Here is a 17,500-nt window from a genome sequence, read left to right as displayed (position 1 = left end):
AACGGGGGGCCACCATGTGACAGCCAAGACCAGTCTCTGGTACTCATAGAGCAGCTATAACGTTACATAATCCTCTGTTTGACACGACCCATGAGAATATTTGAGGATACTACACACTCTGAATTGATTTCCAGAGTTGGCCGGCCATCATTGTTGTAGCCGCTTCGCACGTAACCATAGTTATGGTTCCTGGACTCAGGAAGGCCGGCTGAACTTTATTCTCACTCCTCGAATACACTTCTCGCCTCGTTTGTACCAGGTTCGACATGAAATCAGAGATCCCCTAAAGCTCCCACAAATAAATGTCTACAGGATCGCTTCGCTTCAGCAACATCGGCAGTGTTACAGTTGTGTCCTGTTTTGTTTTGTCTTGGCACGATGAGGGAGAAGAAAATCTCTGAAGAAAATATTTGATAGGGTGTTTTCTACAGATTCTGGGTGGATTGATCCAAAACACACAAACTGTCTTCATTCTCTGTTGCTCACACCCTGGTTCACCCCATTATCTCTACCTTTCGTTCTCAAATGAGTCAGATGTGTTACCTGGAGTGGTCCAGTGGTCCAACACCACAGCCTACGTCGGCATGGGTTCAATGCCCTCTCCTTACTTTCCTGTCTCTCTACAATAAGCGGCGCCTAGAGGCAGCATGTCGCTCCATTTCCTGTTGGTGCTTCAGAGGAGTTTCTGTGTTTTTAATAAAGGAACCCTGAAACACCTCTAGCCCGTGCCCCAGGGAAAAAGTGCAGGTGTAGGTGCGAGCCCGTCCCAGCTGGGACCCATTGGGCATCAGGGGCATTGACCTTGTGTCTCGACCCGGCTCTCGCCTTCAGATCCGTGAGAGTCACGCCGAACAAGTCTTCAGAGACGGGACCATCAAGGATATGACGCTGTTTGCGGTCTCTAGTCTTGGACTTTTCTTGTCACAGAGAGTCCCATCACCTTCCCCACTGCCTGTACCGCAAAACCCAAACCGTTCCATAACACTGCATTTCGTTGTCTGGTACTTGACAATAATGTTGAATCTGATCTAATCTAATCCTGGGAGGAACTAGCCTTTGGGGTCAAGATACTCCAAGATACTTCCATCAGAGGCAGGGTGGGCCAACGAGCCTTCCCCTGATCATGGGCTTTGTAGAGGCTGTAGCCGCTCGTTGCCTTGGCTGAGAAGGGCTGCTTTCACGATGCCCCCGGAGAATCGACTCACGCTGCCGTGCGGATGGTAGATCGCCCTTCAGGGGGGAGTACAAAGTGATAGGCTGGTGATGGGCAGGGTTATCACTTGCAAGCGTACTAACCGGCTTGTACCTGGCTTGATTGAATAGGGGTCTTCAGCGAAAGGTGCAGGAGTGCGTGTCAGTTCAGATGTATTACTCATTTTTAGTCCGACTATAATATTGGTGCTTCTTGTATGTGGGGGAAGCACCACATTCTCTCCATATACTACGCTTCATTCAAGATTGGGTTAAACATTATCACATTGTTCCAGAGACGTCCGTGTAGAGCGAAACAATCCTGCTACGTGTCCCTTGGATGATACCAATCCACACCGAGGATGTGGTTTTGTGAAGCTGTTCCAATAATGCAATTGTTTGTATCCCTCTGTTGTGGCTCAGGGAAATTCTTTTCTTCTTTTTGTCATCGTCCCCCCCCCAACCCCCGGTACCACTGATACATTTCTAATTGTATCCAGGAAACATCTAAGGATTGGATGGCTATGACTTTTTCTCTCTCTCACTAAGGTAGTTGAACTCTTCTCGCCTAAGGGCGATAGCTGTACTGTATTAGTGTCCCTGACTGTCCGCCGATATGTAAGGGTGGTGTTGTGGAATGTTGATGATGGCTGCTGCTGTTTCTGAGGGCTGTGTGGAGGTTCGGTCATGGTCGCCGTGGTCGACCCCAGGGCTGCCAGAGATACATGTGCTCACCCAGAGTCTCAGAGCCCCCCCTCCTCCTCCCCTCTATTTCCCACAGTGCATTCCTCCCTGATCTCTTGTGGCCACAGTAATCTAACCCCACAGCAATTTGATGGTGGCTGGATTCAAACAAGAGCAGCAAAGCAGGCTGGGATGGAAGGTCCTGTCCAGATGAGATATTCTTCCTTTGGCTGAGAGGTTCGCCAGATGCAATTGCATTCTCGATCTTCACTTTATTTCTCTATTTGCTGTTGAGTAAATCATTATTAAATTGTGAATGAGTAGATTGATGGGTATGGGTATTTTTATGAGGTGATGAGAGATTTTACGAGATATATTGAGGTATGAAACTGCATACGTGCCTTCGGAAAGTATTCAGACCCTTTCACACATTTTTCCACATTTTGTTTTGTTATATAAAATGAATTAAATTAAAAGAATTTGCCATCAGTCCACACACAATACCTCAGAATGACAAAGCGAAAACACGTTTTTTTAAATAAATGTATTCAAATTGAAATACAGAAATACCTCATGTACATACTGTAAGTATTCAGACCCTTTGCTATGGCACTCTTAAAATCAGCTAACATGCAAAAATGTCATCAACAAATCACTCAGTAAATTGAATTGAGTCCATCTTAATGCAAGGATAATAGTTCATGTAATTTTGGAATTCATATCTTCTCTGAATTGCTTAGGAATCAATTACACACTGTGTAGATTAGGATGTCACTACCAACCCAAGCAAATTTAATAATTTTCTCTTGATTCTGACAAACTTCCCAGTTCCTGACAGTGACGTACATACCCATAACTTGATGCAGCTATCAGTATTCTTCACACAAGAGATGGTGCGAAAACTGCGCTGGAACTTCGTGTTTTGTAATAAAACCAAATAAACACAATTCCAGCAATTTTTTTTGCTGTATCACTTGAATTGATTGCTGCAATTGTTTACCCAATTATCAATATGAGATAGATTATTTTTTATTATGGGTTCTTATTGGTCACTTGGTTATAGACCAATTTTAGTTGGTTAGTTGTCCCATCAACCCTTCAAGTAAAATTTGTAGACTTTTGGAAGTTTCCCCAGGCATTCTTGAGCACTTTTGTTCCTCTCCATTTGCGGAATTACATGAACTACAATTTATGAGTGATTTGTTGATAACAGTTTTGGCATTTTAGCTCATTTTAAGAGTGTCATAGCGAAGGGTATGAATCAGGGCTGTCAATGTTAACGCGCTAACCATCGCGGCTAATTTGGAAACCTTATTGACACAAATTACTCTTATTACCAAGTACTCATATTACCATAAATCATAACTTCTAATGTCAAACGCCTGTAGAGGGATTTCAAGACAGACTGATTTGTGTGCTGGATCATAGTGATGACAATCGTTGGTTAACATTTGTGACCATCTTGTCATGTTTACATATCATCAATTCACTGATATTGTAGAGTAGTAGAGAGCTAGCTATCCCTGAGCTAGGTTCAAAGACAGACATTGTTCTGAGACACAGCCAGCTTTCCTACCCGCTACGGTGCTTAGATCTAGAACAGATCTGCCGGCGACAAGGTCCGGTGTTACAAACCAGTTGGGAATAGTGAGTATAACAATAACAGCTTAAACAAGCAATTCAACCTGCTACAGTCAGTGTACAATAATGTTTATTGAAAGTAACAATCAGGACAACTAAGACATGTTATAATAAAGTAAAAAAAAAACTCAGATTCCTCTAACCAGTTTGTCATACATTTATATATTCCAACACCACACCAACACAACATCCCCGACCCCCAGAATACAAGTTAATACTAGTATTTTAAACTTGTGATTAATCATGATTAATCTGATTTATTTCAGTACATTATTGTGATAAACTTGATAAAAAATGTAAATCAATTGACAGCACTAGTATGAATACTTATGTACATGAGGTATTTCTGTAACTTTACTGACATAAAAAAAAAAAAAGACAAACACTTTTTAAATTAAGTCTAACACAACAAAATGAAGTTTTTTTTTTAATACTTTCCGAAGGCATCTGCCATTGGCTTCTACTAATTGATGCATATGTGACAGGGTCTGGTTAAAAAGTCCTCAATTCTTCATGATATATATATTTTTTTTTCCAGATTATGAAGGTGCAGATTGTAAGCTTTCAAATGATGTGCCATACATTGAAATCTGAAAATTGTTGAAGAAGATTATTTGAATGTTGGTCCACATCAAACCAAATAGCGGAGGCAAAACAGCTGCTAGCGCTAAAAAGTTACTTCGCTAGTTAGTTACACACATACTGACACACATCAACTGACACTGACACATCAACTGATACTGACACACATCAACATAACACATAACTACACATAATTAGATGATCACACAGTCCTTGCTTTTGAACACGTCCTAAAATGCACATGTGTTTACAAGCCACGTGTCACTTACCAATAGCCTACGGCAGACAAGACAGTGAATCCAATTCACAAATGATAAGTATGTAGTGATCCTAAAACGGTTGTTTGTTATATTGAGTGGGCTCTTCAACACTTCAACTTTCGTAATATGCTAAAAACTGATAAACATTTATTTTATTTTTAAAGAAGGTTTTTGCTCATTTGCGTGACTTGAGGATTTCGGACATATATCGGTTGTATAAACAAAATTAATTAATGCTCATCAACACAGAGAATTATGACGTCACGTTAACTCGCTAGAGTCCTTCTGTTTATGGAAAAACATTTAGATGCTTCTAATATCGCTCAAATTTACTTCGGTTTAGTAGTTAATTCGCCTGAAAATGGTATGGAAAATCTTATGGAAACAGGGATCTAGAAGCCTTTTTCTTGACGGGGAACATAGGACCCGTGGAACATAGGACCCTTTTTCGGAAGGGAGCTAAGATACCGGGGAACATAGGGATAACCCCTCTGAACACTACCATGTATTGCTCCCCCTATGTTGGTGCAAAGCTGGTTTTGGTAATACCAGCTTAGGAAAACGGTCTTTGCACATGGTTTTAGTGGTGCGTAGCGCTCTTTAACGGCAGCAAATTGGGGCCCACAGTACGCATGTGAAAACAGGCACAACTCCGATATAAAGTTTCACGACATACTCGCTAACTCATACCAGTGCCATCTTAACCTCAGCATTGTTAAAGGGCAGGTGTCTTAGCGAAGCCCAACATTAATGAAAAATACATCTTTTTTGTTGACCAAATGCGGCACTGTCCAATTGACTTCCAGTCAAAAAATCGCACATTCAAATTTCCCCCCTTGAAGGAAGAAAGGGCAGAGTTGGGCCTCACGCATATCCCTCTCTGCTATGAAAGAGCTCTTGTGTGACTCCCCTGACAGGCCTAAGTAGCCAGGAGACTGACGGCCTTCCAGGGACTGGCTTTAGGTTGCAGCCGGAGATACTGAACTCTTTGTGGCTTCCTAAGGAAGGGGACAACCGGAGACCGCACTACCACGGTCCCATTGGAGAGTTCCGCCGAACCCAAATTGGAACCAGTTGAGGACCAGGTCTGACCTATAGGGGAAGGGGAAGGATCACAGGCTCAGAGAGTGACGCATCCTTTCCTAGGCTAGCACCTCCATCTTTCGAAGTCTGGTAATGCTTAATTTCACAGGCATGTTTTTAGTTGGTATTCAACTAAATTCAAGTTATGTGGATGACAATAGATACGTTTTGGTACATACTTCAAAATAATAGTCTACCTTGTACTAAATAGTGCATAGTGGTGCCTGCGTAAATGATAAAAAAAAAAAAAAAAAGTGTAATTAAGTAATTATTAGGTAATTAACATTGTGCTTTTAGAGTAAAACAAAGTGCAAACAAAAGCCTTGGTACTGCTGTCCTCGTTGTGTGTACGGCACCTCATCTCACCTCCGTGATCCTTCCAGCCTGTGCTTCTGACGGGGAGTCATCATCATCATGACCAGACTGGTTTATATCCACTTTTTCTTGTGAGGGGGAGAAAGTCATACTAGCCTACCAATCTAAATTAGCATATTTCCTGGCAGGAAAGTAGCTAGAATAAATAGAGCTAGAATGACTGTCTCAAGTTAAACAGAGCTAAAGTCATGGATGGCTGGAAAGCCTGCAATTCATCCTATGTGTCTGTGCCAGAAGGCAAGAGTGTGGAGTAAATTATAGACGAAGTTGGAACTGCAGCTCTGGTCATGGAGGTCCTTTAGAAGAGTGCTCTGGCTGTAGTTAGCAGTTAGCCTGCCCACTACCCGGCCATTAGTGTGACAGACAGGGTTCGAACCTGGGTCTCCCATTAGGCCAAGAGGACATCCTTGAGGACAAAGGGGGACACTTGAATTTACATGTCTCAGGCAGGGCTACCTCATCATGACAGCATGATTTTAAATCACTGTTGTTACATTGGCATGGTTGTCCACTACCCAACCGTTGGCATTTAAATGACCCCCCCCCATCTCAATAAAGTGTATACACATCACAAATTACTATCAAAACAGAATTACACAGTAGAAATACATGGATGACTTGTTGCCTGAACGTCCATATGGCATCTGTCTCTGCATTCTCAAACATCCACACACGTTGTAATCAGTCCAATCTACTGTAACCAACCCACACAGATGTTTACACACTTTCAAGGAATGATTGTTTAACTTTGTTGAGAGAACGTACAAAAGACAAACTGGGAGATGTCAGGAAGTGATCAGTGTCGTCTAAACAGACAGACGGACAGTACGATACTGTAGGAAACAGCTCTCATGTTAGACAATTACCTGGATGTAGAGGCTGTGGCGAGACAGAAAAGACCTACACATGGCAGGGTGCCAGACAGGACAGGCTTACCGTTGTAAGAACGAGGCTCGGCGGGAAGAACACAGACGCAGAAGAAGAGAGACTCTCCATCCCTTTTCTGATGTTAAATCATCACTTCTCGCCCTTGATCTCGGCAAACTCGCCTTCGGCCGTCGAACATGTATTATGTCAACATCCTTTAATAGCACCGACGTTTTGTTTACATGGCTGGATATTATCTCAGCTGTGCGGTTCTCTTTTATGAACTATCACCTGGGCATCGTAAACGCACCCCAGGATATTTGACTCGAGACCAGAGACTTCGACCGCTATTTTTGAGTCATTACCTAAACACCTTAACATCAATAGAGGATAAACGTCAGCGGACAATTAGATAACGGATGATAGGTGGCAGTTTGGAATTGAGGGAGCGATAAACCGACCGGGAGAGAATCGGATAAAGTGTGTAGGAGTTATCTAGGACGAGGGGAGCCGTTCCTCTTTGTCATGTTCAAGAGCTGTGAAAGTGAACTGAACTCACTTATCAGCGGGGTGTAACGAGCTTGCTGACAGGTCATAGATTTAATGCTGTCTCCTTTTTACTCCCTACATCTCAATCTCTGTCCCCCTCCCCTCCCCTCTCTCTTTCTCTCCCCCCCCCCCCCCCCTCCTCTCTCTCTCTCTCTCTCTCTCTCTCTCTCTCTCTCTCTCTCAGGTGGCTTGTCTCACTCACATTGCATCCAATTACCTCAACTCTGGGAAGGAGGCCAGGCGATGGGGGACAGCCCACGAGAGCATAGTGCCTTATCAGGTGCCTGCCGTGCGACCTGCTACAATACATTTACAATAGATAGATAGATAGATAGAAAGGCCCGCATCAAAATAGAGAAACTAAAGATTTTGATGTTTTCAAATACTGGAGGTACGATTGATTTAGCTTGATTTGTGCAGTTGAGACCACATTTCCAAAAGTAAATTCAACCCCCAAGTATTTGAAACAATCCTATGCCGTTCATCCCATGTCTGGTACACACACCAGACAGCACAAACATACACAAACAGCAAGATGTTTTGAAAAACATCTTAAAAATGTACGAAATTAAAATTAAAAACATTTTCTCTGTTCCGTGCCTACTGGACATGACGTAGAGTATGTCATGACTAATTAGGAAGCATGAATCCAAACGGTTTCTTATGCTTTTACATCTGTCTTAGAAATCTAAGCTTTTTGTTATTAAAACTGTTTTCAGCTAGAACTAATTGCTTGAAAGTGCATACCAGTCCTCTAAACAGGAGTGGTATGAAGTTCCCTACTGGTCAGTTTTATAATTTTACCCCTGGGGGTGCTTTCTAAAACCTGGTGGTGTAGTTGGGCACTGGCCTTTACGTACCATTTGTATGTCTTGTTTATTAGCATGGACACGCAGACATTTTGGGGTTTTAGAAAACGTAGCAAATTGTAAGTGGGCAGACACACTTCACCTTTAATCTGTGTATGGGGAACCAGCCCCTAATAATTTGTGTCATATGGGGAGGGTCTTATAGCTTACCCAGAGCTATAGGAAAATGATCTTGACTATGGTTGACGTACATCTGTTTTAATATTGGAGTAGATACTGTGGTAAAGAACCCAAAGTGTTTAGTTTATGATGCGTGTCATGTTTGTGATGGTTGGTAAAGAAGCCACTAAGCTAAGGCGGGCCTCTAGCTGGTCTCCCCAGGCCTGCCCTGCTGGGTTCTAACCACCATTATGTTTTAGTAGAGTTTTTTTTTTTTTTTTTGTATTTGCAGGATACTAACCCTTTTTAATTTTGCCATTTAGCAGACGCTTTTAATCCAAAGCGATTTACAATTACGAATTACTGGGACATTCCCCCTGGAGTAACTGAGGGCTAAGTGCCTTACTCAAGGGCACACTAGTAGTGGTGTGGTTTCAGGCGGGATTTGAACTCACAACCTTTCGATCACAAGTCCATCTCACTATCCACTAGACCACCACCAGCTTTTTATGTTTGTTATTAATAATGTAACTATTTAAAAAAAAAATCCCAGGTACAGGTAAGGGAACTGAAAAAGTATATGTGTACCTATCCCGTGCGCTCTGTCTCTCTGTTTAGGGGATGGCTACTTTAGGCCTACTAAAGTTGAGAACATTTGCATATCATACCTGGGGTATGTGAAGCGAATGGCTGCTTTCACAAGTTGGCCCCCGTACAGCGAAACGTCAAGTGAAGCGCTATTCAAGGCTGCTGTTGAGCAGATGTGCACAGTGTGTAGTCGTTTGGTTCCCCTCACTTTTAATGACTAGCAGGGAGAAGAGGAAAAAGGGAGAAGACTTGCTGTGAGGAGAGATGTCCCATAGAGGTGGGATCCAGTCCTGAAAGACACAGCGGGACAACGAGGCCGCTGCTGGGCCCCCTCGGACCGGGTCTAACACTCAAACACCCTGTTCCTAATCCCCCTCTCTTCAGAACCAGGGCTTGATGTACACGTGGGTTGATATGGGTCGGTGGGAAAGGCGCACCTAGGGTCAACACGGTTCTATTTTCCCAGAATCTCACCGGCACTGGCGTGTCGGGCCAGAGACGCCGACAAAGCGCCTGAAAAACCCAAGACGGAGACGTTTTGCGGTGGATCCGCTCGGATTCGTCCCTCTGGCGTGAGTGCTAGTTAGCGTGGCGAAGTGTGGGGGATGCTGGGAGATTTACAGTCAGGGCCTGAGTAGTTTAATTACCCTCTTTGGTTTGGAAGGGATTGCAGAAAGATGGCTCCCAATAGCTCCCATACTTGTGTGAAGTGCTGATGGTTGTTTTGTTGGCCCTGTCCCCAGCAGCTTTGGGGACTATAAAGCTGTTAACTGTGAGGCCTGGAGATCTGGATAAGTTAACCCGTTAGCACAGAGCAGACAGACAAATACAGGTCTAGCTTTATGGACCCAGACAGACACACTGTGCGATTTCACTTGTAGATTTCCAACGAGCCATGTCTCGGTGACAAAATGTAAATATCTGATTTAAACGGCATGTAAATGGACTGCACTTATATAGCGCCTTATTCCAAAGCGGTGTACAATGACCTCTCGTTCACCCATTCACACACACAAGGCGCCAGCCCGCTCATTGAGAGCAATTTGGGGTTCAGTGTCTTGCCCAAGGACACCTTGACATGTGGCCAGCCCAGTGGGGATCGAACCACAGACCTTGCGATCATTAGACGCCGGCTCTACCTCCTGAGCCACAGCCGCACTGTATGTCACCTGCAGTGACCCTGACACCCTTGCTTGCACAGTGTGAGTGGGTCAATATCACAAAGATGGCTCCATCACGTCCAATTTAAATTCTGACGAGTGCGGCATTGGTTGCGGCATCTTTCTGCTCATACAGTGTGTTGAGTTTACTGGCTGCATTTAGGACAATGGAGGGGAAAAACTTGTGGAGGACTTGACTTGCAGTACTACAACTGTCTTTTTGAGAGCTTAACTTTTCTAGTGAAAATGATCATTACTGTTACAGAAAAATATTAAAGTTGGAGGGAAATTGCACCTGAGGGGGAGGGTGAAAGGGGGCTATATCACTTATAAACATATTTAATTTCTGTGATCACCAAGTGTCTTAGCAGTGTGGGTCCGTGGTCAAGACAGTTTGACATGGATCATTTATATTGCAGATAATGAGAGACGCCGACATCGATAAGCTCGTCAGCAGAAAAGTCTTGCAGTGTCCATCTGGTTTTAGCCTAGTCTTGGACCAAATACCATGTTCAATTAAACAAAGTGCTCGCTCGTCCGGTGACTAGTCCTGTGACTAGATTGATGGGCCTAATCTGTGTCATTGTCAGGAAGGAGCACCCAATCGCTGCAGACACACTAACCCTGGGCCCGGCAGTGGTTTAAGAGTCTGTTGAACGCATGTGCCGGTTAGCTAGCCCTCTGAATGGTAGCTTGAGGACACATGTGTTTATAAAGGCTATAAATAAGCAACTAGCTATTACAGGCTTTTATTGTGACTATTATATTCCTGCTACTGCTGAATTTATCGCTGCCATACGCTTCAATCACCACGTCTAAACGTATGCAATCGTTTCTCGATAGAAAAGTATCTGGGTGTCGTCAGCCTTGCACTTCACGCTCAAGTTAACCTGAGTAATAACACACCTCAGTGAATCAAGATGTATTTTTTGTGTGTAACCCCCCCTCTGGTTGTGTCTGCTTATCTCTCCTGAGGTTAGTCTCGTCTGTTTGGCAGTTGGGATGTACCATCCCACACCAAATAAATGTCTTCAATCTGGCCGTCTTGACAGAATTACAGTGGTGTGGTGTCCGTAACGCTGTCAGTGTGAGCTGTTTGGACTGGCAGGGCGTCCAGGTTCAGAGGAAGGGGAGAAAGCGTTTGGGGTGAAGTCGAGAACGAGTCCTGCACTGCATCTCATTGCAGAACATTGTCCCCTCTTTTTATTAAATTTTTATTTAAATAAACCTCATAAAACCTCATACCTACAGGAAATAATCCCATTGAGACCCAGGTGACTTTTTCAAGTGAGCCCTGAAAAATAAATAACACAAACAGTACGAGCAGTAGGCTAAATAAAATACACACATTAGGGTAGAGCTACAAAAATACACTCCTCCATGAGCAGGGGGGTATTCCATCAACGTTGCTAAAGGAAAATCCAGGCTTATTTTGATCAAACTTATCAGACATAAGCCAGGATTTTCCTTTAGCGACGTTGATGGAATACCCCCCAGGTCTCTAATTACGGTCTTAAAACTACCCTGTGGGATGTTTACTAACTTCAGTCTACCCTGGACTTCATTCCAAGTCTGAGGGCCATGGAATCCGAGTGCGGTTTTCCCTAATTCAGAGGAGGTACAGGGAACATCAAGGACAAGCCAGTCCTGAAATGTGGTGTGTCTGCAATTCAGAAGGTATGTGAGATAGGTAGGGAGTTCCTGTAAAACTGCTTAATACGCAAATAGAAACCAGTAATGGGACATTCTAGTGGTCAGAGGAGGCCTACATTTGGATAGAAAATACAATGGCGGGTGGTGGGTGCAAAGTGTGTCACCATTTAAGGACATGATGGTACTCTTGAGTCGCAAGGTTTTAGCAATGTGGTTGGTGGCTGCATGTGTATTAGCATAATCCAGAACAGGCAGAAGCATGGCCTGCATAATACTATTCCTACCATCAAAAGAGAACCCACACTTACTCCATTAGAAGAATCCCAGTTTAATTCTCAGTTCCTTGGGAAGGTTATCTTTATTAGTTTTGACAGACAGCTGGCATGTTTACAAAGCCACAACACACTCGCTTCACCTAGATAGCTACAGTATGTGCTACTCTGACTTTTCCCACTCCTTTCAGATCTGTTAATGAGGATCGATTGGAGGGAAGGGAACAACTTTCTCTCATATTTTTAGAACAACTATCTGTAATGAAATGCAGCCCTGGCCTTGACTTGACTCAGGGTGCTCACAGAAGTGCCTACATGTCTTTCCTTCGACTCTTTTAACAAGCAGAGACATAGGGAGGAACAGGGCAGTTTTCCCACTCCTTTCAGTTTTCCCACTCCGACTTTTCCCACTCCTTTCAGATCTGTTAATGAGGATCGATTGGAGGGAAGGGAACAACTTTCTCTCGTATTTTTAGAACAACTATCTGTAATGGAATGCAGCCCTGGCCTTGACTTGACTCAGGGTGCTCACAGAAGTGCCTACATGTCTTTCCTTCAACTCTTTTAACAAGCAGAGACATAGGGAGGAACAGGGCAGTGCACACAGGCATGTGCTGGTGCTTTTGATCTCAATAATGATCTCTCATAATCCACCTCGTTAGAGGGATTTATGCTATCCTGTGGTTGTGTAAACATAGATTTGAATTCAAATTTAGATTTGAGTGTTAGCAGTTGCTGAAAACTTTATTATGATATTGTAAGACAGAACGCTACAGCTTTTTTTACTGGATATGCTAATTGTGTTTTTGTTTCAAAATAGTATTTCTTTAGCGTAGCATGGCCTTTCTTGGCTGCATATCCGTATGCCCTTTTATACCAAGAATAGGGGTTAGAAATTGTGTATTTGGAGTTTTTTTGTGGTTCTTTTTTGAGTGGGGCAGATCCGCTCATATATTTGTCAACTTTATTGGATAGAGACAGGAAAGTAAGGAGGAGAGGGCATGTCAGCAGGCCATGGGCCGGATTCGAATCGATGCCGACATGTGCGTGCGTGTGTACCGTAGGCCATGATGTGAGACCACTCCACCACCCCAGGCCACCGGAGTTTGTTCTTGAGCCAAATCAATATTACCGCCGTGGAAGTACATTGACCAGAGGTTAGTATTTAGGCCGGCTGAGCTAACATATGATGCTCGGAATCATGTACAGTCATATGTAGGCGTGACAACGTGCGATAAGTCCATTCTGGAACTCATTGTGTTGCTCTTCTCTTTTTTTTGTTTTAGTTTCTTTCTACCCCTGAGACAAACAGCAAAGAAAGGAGTTTGGGTCCTAAAAAGCCATGCCAATACCACCCAGCCTTGTTCAGCAATGATTTCCTTTACTCATGGTTTCATTTTAAGTGATGTAATTACTCTTGCTGAGATGGACCGCAGTGTCTGACCACGTGTGCGTCTGTCTGTGGTAGGTAACAGAACTGCTGCTGGAGGATTGTTTGTTAAGTGCGGGGATGGAGGCAGAATGAAAGGCAGATAAGTATATTTTAAATGGAAAACAGCGACGTTTTGCTGTGGGTTTATTACAACCTTCTAAATAAACATCATCACCGATGCTCGAACGGTCAGCAAGCAGTCCAAAAAGTGGGTCTTTGTTCCAAAGTGAAGGAAGTTCACGCCTGACCAGAGCTCTCTGCTCTCCTTGGCTTCCCCTGTGGCAAATGAAGAAAGCATGGGGATTAAGACAAATCATTTGTAGAATTAGAAGATCGTTGAGTCCGATGGTAGCCCGGAAACTAGCAACGTAGCCACTGTAGTGAGGTTTGAGAGGATTGTCAGTGTTCATATTTCTTTAAACAAACGTGTGAGAGTAGCTGGACTACGAAGTACACGTAAGTGGGAAGATATTTGAAACGATCAGAAATGTTTGCATTCATAATCGGCAATTATTCACATGATGCACAGGATCTCGTCAGACTGCAACAGACAGCCACTCTCCCTTAAAAAACATATTTCTGTACACATAGAAAGACTAACATGTTTTGGCTTGTGCAGCAATGAGATTGTAAGACTCCAGACACACACATGTTAATCCAAAACCAATAGACAATGAGACAATGTGCCAACATGAGTAAAAACACAAGTGTACTGTTCACAGCCTTCCTATTGTATATTGTTTTCCAGCATTGAAAAAAAAAAAGAAGCCCATTCCTTATTTTTCCACAGTCAGAGCGGAAATGGATGTTGATGGAAACCACCTGGCTCCTCCTATCTCTGTGATTAAGAGCAGTGGCTGACCGAGCTAATGAACTTCAGGTGTGCCAATCAACCAGATGCTGCTGCTGCTTGACTATTGGGGGGCGTAATGATGCCAGGCTCCAGCAGATGGAGCCATTTCCCCATACGTAGCCTCTCAGTGGCACCATGCCTGGGGGCACCCCTTAACTGTGTCACAGTGTGTATTTTCGTGTGTGTGTGTGTGTGTGTGTGTGTGTGTGTGTGCGTGTGTGCGTGTGCTCGGGTGTATCCTCATTCGGGATCATGGTCCTGTGAGTACAGGCACTAGGGGCAAGTCTTGGCTGTGGACAGCAGATCATATCTCATAATTGCCTCTCAATGAAAAACATCTCCATTATGATAGGTGCACTGTTGGACCAGCTGTGAAAGACTGACTGTATCGGCCCCTCCTTATCTATCAAGCTCAGATACAGCATCTGCGAGTCCTAACCAATCAAGCTCAGATACAGCATCTGCGAGTCCTAACCAATCAAGCTCAGATACAGCATCTGTGAGTCCCAGACACAACAATTTGCTTACTCTGCAATGGATTGTTGGTTATTATAAGTTAACCGCATTGTTTTGCTGAACACATTGAGACATTAATTGTTGCAGCGCCAAAAGGAGTAACATTTTGTTTGAGGAATCATTTGTTTATCCCGGGAAAGCTGCTTTCGATTCAATAGGATTCTGTGTTATTTGGCTTTATACTGACATGGTAATCGAGGTCAGCGTTTGTCAGTAATTACACAGTACACACAGGAAGAGGAACTATTCCCGTTTGGGATAAAATTAACTGCCGTAAACACCTTTGTGCAAAGCGATTGTGATGCATTAAACTACTTTGTAACAACACAAGGGTTATATAACACAGGTAGAAGACCGCGCAGGCCACTACTCTGTTCATATCTTATTCTAATGTCATTGTGCCATTTATTAGCCTGTAACCCAACCAAACACTATCACCCAGCTGTTCTGAGGGTGAGGTAAAACAACTGACAACGCTGTTGTTTGTCACTCAAGGGGCCGGGGCTTGGGGCTGAAGTTCTGGGAGGATGGAGGGATGGAGGGATGGAGGGCTGGATGCTGCGGCTGGAGGGATGGAGGGATGGAGGGATGGAGGGCTGGAGATGGAGGGCTGGAGGGCTGGGTGCTGGAGGGCTGGAGGGCTGGAGGGCTGGGTGCTGGAGGGCTGGAGGGCTGGGGCTGGAGGGCTGGATGCTAGAGCTAGAGGGCTGGATGCTGGGGCTGGAGGGCTGGGTGCTGGAGGGCTGGGTGCTGGAGGGCTGGGTGCTGGAGCTAGGGGGCTGGAGGGCTGGGGCTGAGGGGCTGTGTGCTGTGGCTGGAGGGCTGGGGCTGGAAGGCTGTGTGCTGGGGCTGCCAGTTCTGGAGGGCTGGTGTTGGAAGGCTGTGTGCTGGGGGCTGCCAGTTCTGGAGGGACCGGGGTTGCAGTTCTGGGTGACTGGGGCAGGAAGGCTGTGTGCTGGGCTGCTGGCACTGGAGTTCTGGGGGGGCCGGGGGGGCTGGGGGCTGGATGAGGAGGCTACAGAGTAGCTTAATGGGTGATTATCTGCACACGGTGGGATTCCGGTTGGTCTCATCTTCTCTTTTTCCACCCTCCGTATCGCTGCCCTGCTTTTCCCCTCTCCTCTGTCCTTGTGTCCCCTCCGTCCCTGTCTCCCCTCTCAGTGTTGCCCTGCCTGTCTCTCCTGGTTGCCATCATTTGAAATCATTTAATGTGATGGATAAAAGTTTGTCAAAACAAAATCTAATTAATCACTCTCTGTGTCCTTTGTTCCCCCTGTCTCTCTTTTGTCTGACTGACTGGCATGGGAGGGAGAGCCGCGGAAATTGCGAGGGTTGAGCCGGGGTTATCCCTATGAATAACAGCCTTGTTGCGAGGTGTATCAACGCAGAGAAACAAAGAGACATGTCTTGGTTTATGCTGGACAGACAGGCAGCTGTGAGAGTGGGTGGGAAAACAAAATAGAGGGGTATTTAACTCGCTCTCCGACAGGGTAGCAGCGCTGTTAACCGACGGTGTGTACGTGGGAAAGGTAGTTGTCCCCCCCCACTCCTGTGTGGCCTTCTAGTATGGCCTTCGAGTCGCTCCCCTCACCCCCTGACAGTGGAGAACAGGGGCTGTAGCTGGTGCTGGGGCCGGGGGGGCTTGGGTTGGGACTAGAGCTGGTGCTGAGGCTGGGGCTGCAGGGCTGGTGCTGGGGTTGGGGTTGGAGGTTGGAGGTTGGTGCTAGATCTGGGACCGGGACTGGGGATAGGGCTAGATCTGGGACTGGAACTGGGGTTAGGGCTAGAGCTGGGACTGGAACTGGGGTTAGGGCTAGAGCTGGGACTGGGGTTGGTGCTAGAGCTGGAGGACCATGGCAAGGGTTGGGCTGGTGCTGGTGCTGCGCTTTGGGCTAGAGCTGCGACTGAGGCTGGGGCCTACAGGACTCAGCTAGAGCTGGGATTTGGCTGTTGCTACTTTGTTGTTGTTGTTGTTGTTGTTGTTCTGTCAGTCTAACAAGCTCCAAACTGGATTAGTGGCGGGCCAAGGAACGTTCAGGTCAGGGAGATCAATAGCCGCTTTTGGAGAGAGGTGCTTGTATGTGCCAAAGCCCTACTAGCGTTCAGCTGGTGCTCAAAGCCCGGTGCTTTGAGCCTAGCGAACAAGCCTGTTTCAATGTCGACAGCTGGGCTTTCTAGTTCCGTCCCCTAGTATAATTTGTTCTACATTCTGCAGTTCATAAGGTGAACAGGACACTAGCAAAACATTTCAGTTTCCCAACAGCTTCTGGTAACTTATGGTCCCATATTATAGTCTATAAGTTAATATAGGTCCCTGGGCTCCCCAAAACATGTCTTTTACGTTTTTTTCTGCTGAAAATACCACTCCGATTTTAATCTTAAGGGATTCTAGCATGCCTCTGTTTCAGTCATGTTCTCAACAGGCTGTTTCTGTGTGTTCAGCTTTAAATGCAAATGAGCTGCAGCTCTCCACGCCCCCTGTAGACACAGATGACATTGATCAAAGGAAATACTTTTGCATCTGGGAGAATAACTTTTTCCAACCAATTTTTATTGAGTGCAATGTTTACTAACACAACGAATAGTAAAGTATACAAGACTCATGTTTTTTTGATTCGATGAATGCCAACGTACGTTACTCAACAACGACTCACGTTATGGAGTTAAGTATGAGTTGAACGCCAGCGAGTAATGCGCCACCGTTCTAACTTCTCAGAGGATCTTGTTTGGAATGGATTTTTTTGTTGTTGCAGTTAACAAGAAACGCCGTGCTACCTATTTAATTTTTAATTGTTCAATTCAATCAATAATTTCACAAGACCTCAG

General features: G+C 44.8%; 1 protein-coding gene across 1 annotated transcript in view; it reads left to right on the top strand.

Annotated features, from left to right (window-relative positions):
- sugct (succinyl-CoA:glutarate-CoA transferase) overlaps positions 1-17,500 on the top strand; it is a gene marked incomplete at its 3' end in the record, with an annotated part of 86,993 nt that overhangs the window by 15,164 nt on the left and 54,329 nt on the right. Inside the window, exon 9 of the mRNA XM_080543940.1 lies at positions 7,417-7,512. Coding sequence (XP_080400066.1) covers positions 7,417-7,512 — 96 coding nt within the window. The remainder of the gene's footprint in view (positions 1-7,416; positions 7,513-17,500) is intronic.

The sequence above is a fragment of the Nansenia antarctica genome (assembly GCF_963989245.1).
Source record: "Nansenia antarctica genome assembly, chromosome: 13".
NCBI classification, from domain to species: Eukaryota; Metazoa; Chordata; class Actinopteri; order Argentiniformes; family Microstomatidae; genus Nansenia; species Nansenia antarctica.
The sequence above is the reverse complement of the archived record's forward strand: the minus strand, read 5'-3'. Positions and strand labels throughout refer to the sequence as shown.